This window comes from Dreissena polymorpha, chromosome 1, assembly GCF_020536995.1.
Source record: "Dreissena polymorpha isolate Duluth1 chromosome 1, UMN_Dpol_1.0, whole genome shotgun sequence".
Classification (NCBI taxonomy): Eukaryota; Metazoa; Mollusca; class Bivalvia; order Myida; family Dreissenidae; genus Dreissena; species Dreissena polymorpha.
In genome coordinates this window covers 79,554,143-79,563,182 of record NC_068355.1, presented here as the reverse complement: position 1 = coordinate 79,563,182, position 9,040 = coordinate 79,554,143, and the positions used below count along the sequence as shown (strand labels likewise).

Sequence of the window (9,040 nt, the reverse complement as noted above, 5' to 3'; positions counted from 1 at the left end):
AAGCAATATGTCAAGGGACATTGAAAATAGTTGGGGTAGTACGCAAACTTTAACATTTGCTGCATATTCTAAGTGGAAAAGAGGCCATAATTATGACAAAATGCTTGATAGAGTTGTCTGCTCTTGTTTACAGGTTGGGGTTATGTTGGTAAACAAGTATGCAAAATATTAAAGCAATATGTCAAGGGACATTGAAAATAGTTGGGGTAGTACACAAACTTTAACATTTGCTGCATATTCTAAGTGGAAAAGGGGCCATAATTATGACAAAATGCTTGATAGAGTTGTCTGCTATTGTTTATAGGATGGGGTCATGTTGGTAAACAAGTATGGAAAATATGAAAGCAATATGTCAAGGGACAAAGAAAATATTCGGGGTAGTACGAAAACTTTTGCACGCTAACGCAGACGCTAACACTAACACTAACGCAGACGGTCAGGCCGACGCAGGGGTGAGTAGGATAGCTCCACTATATATATTTCATATATAATAATCGAGCTCAAAATCATAGGCATAAAATAAATTCTTTAAAAGTACATTTTAACCCTTTCCCATATAGATACGTTTTTTGATGCATTTGTAGTCGCTTAGAAAGTAAAATTTAATAAAAGACCTTTTTTTACTATTTTCGCGTTTTAAAGGTTTAATTGCCATCCCTCAGATACTGATGAGTAGCAAACAGCATACAACCTGAACAGACTGCGCGTTACTCGCAGGCTGTTCTGGTTTTATGCTGTTCACACATAGCCATTTTCACTTTGCCTTTGACAAGGAAAGGGTTAATTATTTTAGGAAACATCATAAGACAACTGAAGATCACACATTAATATGTGGCAAACGAAGATTTCTTCACCCATAAAACAGGATTTAATGCATAACAACACATGACTCACTGTAGAAATTAGTCAGTGCCACTTCATCTATCAGACCAATTCTCTAATGAGGAACTTATACAGCATCTTTAATTACTGTTACATGCCAGTTTACTAAATATTATGACAATATAAGACTGTATACAATATTTTAAATATAAAGAAATAAGACAAATGTATAACAATAATAAACAAGAAACCGTCGGAGACAGGTGATGCTCCCCAAAGTTTTTTTTGTCACAATATTGCACTATATACATGTACTCAGATAAAAGGAAACGTCTTGAGGGCAGAGTAGTTGGGGGGACAATAATGTTTATACAAAAATTTCAAAGGGCCATAACTCTGTGAAAAATCATCCGACCAGAACCGGCTGATAATATTCACATCTCCTCTTGGTAGTGTAACTTCTGATAAAGTTTCATTGAATTCCGGTCATTAATTGCTGAGAAATAGCCCGGACAAAAATTGTGCATGGACGGACGGACACACGGACAGACAAACGAAGCGGCGACTATATGCTCCCCCAAAATAAATTTTGGGGGAGCATAACAATAACAAAATGTGAGCATAATTCAATGGTTTCTGAGCAAATATTATGATAAAACTGAACTAGCAAATGCTTGAAAACACATTTCATTACCTCAACAAAATATAATATAAATATAATATATAATAATAAATTGAAACAAATTGATGTAAATTAAGAAATGCATATTTTAAATACATTTGAAGGTATTAAACTAAAAATATAATGACATAATCTGAAGTATAAGTGATATGAGAAAAATGCCTATTTTATGAATATATATTTTTCGAGCAGCAATATTTGAATCATTGAGGGGCAAGTATATACCTGTACAAAAAAAAAGGCCTTTTCACGGCAATTTCGGACAAAACAATTTTAGGATTGGGATTGGGAATTTTTCAGGCAAAGAAAGCGCTTTTGAAAAAATAATTTAATATTATTATTCAAATTCAAAAAATAAAGTTATATAAATAATAGTGATATACTTCATTAGATGTACATGTAATTGAAATAAAGTTCAGATATATTAATCATTAGACACTAATTTACATATATATATTTTTTTTAATTTAGTTTTTTTTTACAAGTTTGGTTTAACAGACCTGTAGATACGCCTGGAAAAGGCCTGAAAAAGGCTGTTTCTGAAAAAAAGGATTCTATTAAGCTGGAAAATATAGGAAATGAAAACCCCAATCCATAAAAATGCTGTGCAACACATACCTGGAAAATTGCATAAAGGCATGTTACCTTGAGTAGATCTAGCATCCCTCACTCAGATCAACTTAGCTATTTGATAATTGTCAAGTATGTGCAAGTAACGCAATTGTTTATACAATTCAATTATATATAGTTGTTAACCACTTACGGATGTGGCTTCTAGAGTGTTAACAAGGTTTTACTATTGCTATATAAGGAAAAATGCCACACCCTCCTGGTGGCCATGTTTTTCCACCAACTGGAGCCTTTTTCAAACTCATCCAAGATATCATTGGGACAAATCTTTTGGCCTCTATAGTGTTAACAAGGTTTCACTATAGCCATATAAGGAAAAATGCCCCGCCCCTTGGTGGCCATGTTTTTCAACCAACCAGCATCCTTTTTTAACTCGTCCAAGATATTATCAGTATGAATCTGCTGACAAAGTTTAATGAAGATCGGACAATAATGGTGGCCTCTAAAGTGTTAACAAGATTTTACTATAGCCATATATAGCCATAGAAGGAAAAATGCCCCGCCCCTTGGCAGCCATGTTTTTAAAGCAAACGTAACCATTTTCCAACTCATCCAAGATATCATTGAGACCAATCTTCTGACCACATTTCATGAAGATTGGACAATAAATGTGGCCTCTAGAGTGTTAACAAGGTTTTACTAAAGCCATATATAGCCATATAAGGAAAAATGCCCTGCCCCCTGGTGGCCATGTTTTTAAAACAACCGAAACCATTTTCAAACTCATCCAAGATATCATTGGGACAAATCTTCTGACCAAGTTTCATGAAGATTGGAAAATAAATGTGACCTCTATAGAGTGTGAACAAGGTTTTACTTATATTATAATAGCCATATAAGGAAAAATGTCCCGCCCCCTGGTGGCCATGTTTATCAACCAACCGGCATCATTTTTTAACTCTTCAAAGATATTATTGGGATGAATCTCCTGACCAAGTTTTATGAAGATCGGACCTCTAGAGTGTTAACAAGATTTTACTATAGCCATATAAGGAAAAATGCCCAGCCTCTTGGCAGCCATGTTTTTCAAGCAAACATAACCATTTTCAAACTCATCCAAGATATCATTGAGACCAATCTTCTGACTTAATTTCCTGAAGAATGGACAATAAATGTTGCCTCTAGAGTGTTAACATGGCAAATGTTAACGCCGCACAACGCACGACGGACGATGGATAAAAGGGGATCACAAAAGCTCTCCATGAGCACATTGTGCCCAGGTGATCTAAAAAGAAGTTTAGCCATCATAATTATTTTTGCTTTTGTAAGAAAAGTTTACTCAAAAACTGTTATAGACAAATCAAAAGTAAAAAACCCAACAACAATACCCATTACCGGTACTTTAGTTTTACCCATGTATGATCAATGAGGCAGAGCAAAATTTCAGTTTTTTCCTTTGGCAGACAATTGATGGCTAAAATGTAGTTCGTAATAGAAAAATATATACATTGTAAATTATGTTACATATTGAAGAAGTAACAAAAATATGCCCATGCTATCAAAGACAGAAACAAATATTGCACATAATAATAAAATTATCTTTTTATCTGTGAAAAATACACCAGTAAGAATTTTATCTAGATCTATATATATAATAAATGTCAGATGCTTACATTCTTAGAAAATGATTCCTTCATTAAGGGTGATTCAAAAGGAAGTCCATTATGCAAAAAGTTTAATTCAAAACTTTTTTCATACTGAAATCCCTTCACAAATGATAGCATGTTAAATTATATCTTCACTTGGTGAAGAGGAGAAGTACATTTTCATACAAACAAACACTGCAGAAAAGTAAAACAATAATATGATCATTCTATAATAGATCTTCTATAATTCACGATTGTTCTTCATAGAGGGGTTTCAAGCTTGCCTTTGTTCAAATATCCCATGGCTTTAATCGTTTTATACTGGTCAGGGATCTCCATTAAGGCATGTAATGCAATAGCAGTCTCAGGCTTTCTTGACTTGGATGCCACTTGATGATAGTTCACAAACTGAAAATTGTCAAACTTTCGTTTCGGCAAGAGATTATCAAAATCATCCATTGTTTCCCAAGGCCCATCCCCAACTCCGATAACAACTATACTTAACGGGTAATTTGATGCCTCCACAATAGCATCAATTGTTGGATCTTCCTCGTTTACCTGTCCATCAGCAATTATTAACAATATATGATAAATCTTTTCAGCTTTAACCAGCTCAATAGCTTTATGAATTAAAGGCGCAAAGTTGGTAGGCCCACTGAGCTGAACACGTTTGGCGATGTCATTGTATCGATCTAAAACGTCTTTGAATCCTTTGCAGGGAGATTCATCTGAATTGAACGGGAACACTTTTGTATCAATGGTTTCTGTATCACCAAAACCATATGCAGGAATTAAATTATCTTCGTCAAAAGGTTCTAAGGTATTCCCTATGATATTTATCACTTTTTGATAAGGATTATATATTTTTTCACCATCTATTCTGTGTAGACAATGTCCCCTGAAAGTTTTTCTACCCTGCCATTCGTTGCTAGCAGTAAAATCGACGCCAACAATTAACCCACACCTTTCCAAGCCAGCTTTGGAGCAAGCATTACTGACTTGACTAAAGCTTGTAAACTGATCCTCTATGGCACTGAAATTATTTTGATGGTTGTTATTCCTTTCTAAACCAAGGGCTGCAAATAATGAATAATGTTTCTGGAGCCTCTTTCGTCTTCTGAGTACTGATGCTGACGGAGCCATTTCCTGCTTGTCTCGCTTCTGATATGAGTAGTAGAGTAACAGACCTATCAGAATGGCTATTACATAGGCCAGACTGGCAATGAGGCTCATTTTCAGACATTTGTCACCATCTCAAGTGAGGAACTCTGAAATAAAACAAGTCAATATTGATAATATGGAATTTTGAACAATGTTTGGCGTAATTGAATGTCAAACGTACTTAATCTATTTCGTATTAACAAGACAAGTCTCTGAATAATTTCTAAGTATTTTTTTTATTTTTCTATTAAAATACTTTCTAACACCAATTCTAAAATTATATTTATACATCTCAATGTCTCATTCAAATCAAACCGCAGAGTGTCGTTTCTACACAAAACATATTGTTTTATATCGAAATACAAAAAAACATAAAATAATAATATTTCTTATCACATATTTGATTGGTCAAAGCGTTTTACTGAATACTTGTTATTTTCTGATTGGCTTGATCGAAGAGTTTCCTTACTACTTGTTAATTGCTGATTGGCTGACCGCTTAAGTATTGTTCCAAATGACACTCCCCGGAAATGGTGGGACCAAATTATTAATGTATTTACGCATTTACTGGATATTCATTGTAGACATCTGATTAGACTCGTGGATGTTTTTGATTGCTAACCCGGATTGCACTTTATGGTGGGATAAGACATTATTGTAATAATTGTACTCGCACAGTTCAACGGATGTAATCGATAATTTAATAATATTAGAATTCCTGTGGCAGTACTTTTGACCATTTTATCAACTTGGACATCTTGTTTAATAATCATTGGATAACATATTCATTTGTCCAGAGTTATCTCATCTTTGACCTTTCAAATTGTTGATCTAGTCAACTTTAACAATAAATGTAAAGGTTACATAATGTCTGGTTTTTGAGAGAAATCGTATTTAAAGTTATTTTATTTTATGCATACTCTTATATTATTTTTAATTAACAAATAAAAAATAATTTTCGAATTCTATAATCATTTCCAACATTCAAATATTTTCTTTATAGAACCACTATTATTATGATATAAGGTATCTTAACAATATATGTGTGCATCCCGTTTTGAATTGACTCTTTTTCCAGAAAATGCTGTGTTTGTAATGTACATGTTTAATAGAAAGATAATTAGTAAAATGTCACAAACTGCTAAAAATCATTTATTTAGTTTTAATTTTAGTATTAATTAAAAGTGTTTTATATTTTATAGAAAAAAACAAACAATAAAAGTTTCCAATCAAGCATTTGTTATACTTACAAAACTTGAATAAAAATCCACCATAAAAGCAGACCTGATATACATAAACCTACTATTTACACTTTAAGACTGACAAAATTGATAACATTGAGTGGAAACATTGGCAAATGCCCCAAGGTTTATAAGATTGAACTTGAAGTATACCCCATAATTGGTTTATCAAAATATTTTAGTGTACCATACAGAAATTATGTATGACACAGGTTTATGACAGATACATGTAGTAAAACATTGAATTTTATATGAAGAATTTAGATTTATATTAACTTAATTGATGGCCAAATTTACAATTTAGAACTTGGTGTAAAACTATACTATAGTTCATTTTATTATATGTTATTTACCGTACTTCCCATGAATATCGCAGCCATTACAATCAGCAATAAAGAATCTGACACATCACACAATAAACTAAATAAACAGCAAAAAAGTATGTAAAACAAGACTATTGCCAAGCAATGATGTCCCCAACCAGTGAAACTCCACCATTTTCAGCAATATTTCTAGTCTATTTGTTGCCATAGCAACCAGAATTCTTGACATATGATAACGTCAATAAGACATGGATGCCTCTACTTTTCTTTTTTTCTGAAAGCTGCACTTTGAGATACTATCGGGAAGTTAAAAATGGTATTTGTTTGCTTAAAAAAGGGGTTATAATTCAAATTGTGTGCACATTGTTCCTGACCAATTTAAGTATGGCAGTGCGCAAATTCACACGATGCATGAATAAAAAAATACATTTTTCTAATTGTATCAACTGTAACTTAAAAAACGTTCCTGCTAGAGCGGGCTGAAACTTAACAGTCATATTCACCATAAATGGTATACCAGTTCATCTCCAGCTATGACAAAAAGATCATATTCAAAGTAAGAAATTGCAAAAGTAAAGTCTTTTCATGTAAATTTTTGCTAAAAAATGGGTTATTATAAAGTCAAATACATCCAAACCAAAATATGGAAGTGAAAAACACACTGGTTACAATAGATTTGCAAAGTTTCAACTCATTAACATCTATACTTAGTCTATTTTTAATATCAGGAAACACAAACAAGTGGAACAGAAAAAAGGAAAAACAGAAAGTAGACTAAGCATGGACAAATAAAGTATTACATGTACTGGTTTCAGACTGACAAAAATACGTCTTATAATAAAGACTGGGCATCTAGAATAGCATTCAATAACATTAATTTAAGGACATTTAAGGTCTATGTCTGTAAAAATAATACATTTAAGTGAGAAAAACAAAGACCAATATTAAAGTTAATGTATCAATAAATTCATAGTAATTTAACAAGAGCTGTCAGAAGACAGCGCGCTTGACTATTCGAGTGCTGACAGTATAACGTAAGCCATCATGGGGAAATTGTTCAAATTATTCAATCAGGTCAAGGTAATAGTTCAGGTATATTTTCCACAATCTATTGAACATTTGTAAACACATAAAACAAACTAATAAGATTTTATTTCAAGTTTGATAGCAATAGCTTGGGTGGGAAGTTTGGACGGTCCTTCAAAAATAAAGTAAATCAATATTTGTTTTGTTTTTTTAACCATGTTTAAAAAAAAAAATCTTTTTGGGTTGGGTAGGGGGGTTGAGAGGGGGGTATAATGTGGGGTGTGGTCATTTATTAGACGATCTTTCAAAAATATAAAAAGGAAAAAAAAAAGTTTTTTTTGGGGGGGGGGGGGCAGGGATACTGGGTTGGTGGGTTGGGGCGTGGGGTATTGTTTGGGTGGAATCCATTGTGGTATTCAGGTAAGTGTTGTTTTGTCAAAGTATTAATAATATCTGATCATAAATAAAGAAGTTTTGGCAAAAATAAAATGTATTCCTTTGACCTTTAGAGTCAAGGTCATTCAAAGGTCAAGGTCAAATTGAACTTGCCAGGTACAGAACCCTCATGATAGTAAGAAAATATTTGAAGTTTGATAGCAATACATGTAGCTTTGATACTTTAGTAGTCAAGTGGATCTAAACACAAAATTTAACAAAATATTCAGTTACTATGACACAAAAGGGCCATAATTCTTACAAAATGCTTGATGCAGTTGTCTGCTCTTGTTTATAGATTGGGGGTCATGTTGGTAAAGAAGTTTGCAAAATATGAAAGCAATATGTCAAGGGACATTGACAATATTTGAGGTGGTACGCAAACTTTAACATAGATTTATCAATAATATGCATATTCTAAGCGAAAAAAGGGCCATAATTCCTACAAAATGCTTGAAACAGTTGTCTGCTCTTGTTTATAGGTTGGGGTCATGTTGGTAAAGAAGTATGCAAAATATTAAAGCAATATGTCAAGGGACATAGGAAATATTTGGTGTGGTACGCAAACTTTAACATTTGCACGCTCACGCTATATAACGCACACGCCGATGCCGGGGTGAGTAGGATAGCTCCACTATATATATTTCATATATAATATCGAGCTAAAAAAAGTAAAGCATTTATAAGTTGTTGTTTTTTGCTTTTTTTACATTGTTATTGTTTAAAGAAAAGGATTTGAAGCTGATGGTTTATTTGATACATCCTTAAAACCTAAGGATTTTCGCATACAATGTACATAATAAGCTGAAAATCAAAACCCTAGAAGTTAACAGCCCCTGCGAAATGTTGTGAACTGTTCATGAACTGTTCGTGAACTGAGTTCATGAATTGTTCACGAATAGTCAGTGAACAGAAAATGAGCCACGTCTGTGAAATGTTCTTGAAATTTTAGTTCATGAACTGTTCATGAACACTAATGGCATGAAGTGTTAATGAAATATTCTTGAAACCTAATGGCATGAAGTGTTCATAAACTAAAATTGAACCCTTATGGCATGAAGTGTTCATGAACTATTCCTGAACCATTATGGCATGAAATGTTCATGAACTATTCATGAACACCAATGGCATGAA

At 33.1% G+C, this 9,040-nt stretch overlaps 1 protein-coding gene across 2 annotated transcripts in view; it reads right to left on the bottom strand.

The window, feature by feature from the left end:
- Nucleotides 1–1,616: 1,616 nt before the first annotated feature.
- The window catches only part of LOC127837089 (uncharacterized), a 51,069-nt gene continuing 43,645 nt past the window's right edge, over nt 1,617–9,040 (bottom strand). Inside the window, exons 1-2 of one of the 2 annotated variants that reach the window (XM_052363936.1) lie at nt 6,132–6,218; nt 1,617–4,988 (exon numbers count right to left, since the gene is read on the bottom strand). In XM_052363936.1, coding sequence (XP_052219896.1) covers nt 3,982–4,953 — 972 coding nt within the window. In that variant the 5' untranslated portion in view covers nt 4,954–4,988; nt 6,132–6,218 and the 3' untranslated portion in view covers nt 1,617–3,981. Of the gene's footprint in view, nt 4,989–6,131; nt 6,219–9,040 lie in introns of those variants that run through there. The other variant, XM_052363929.1, reaches the window with a different exon arrangement.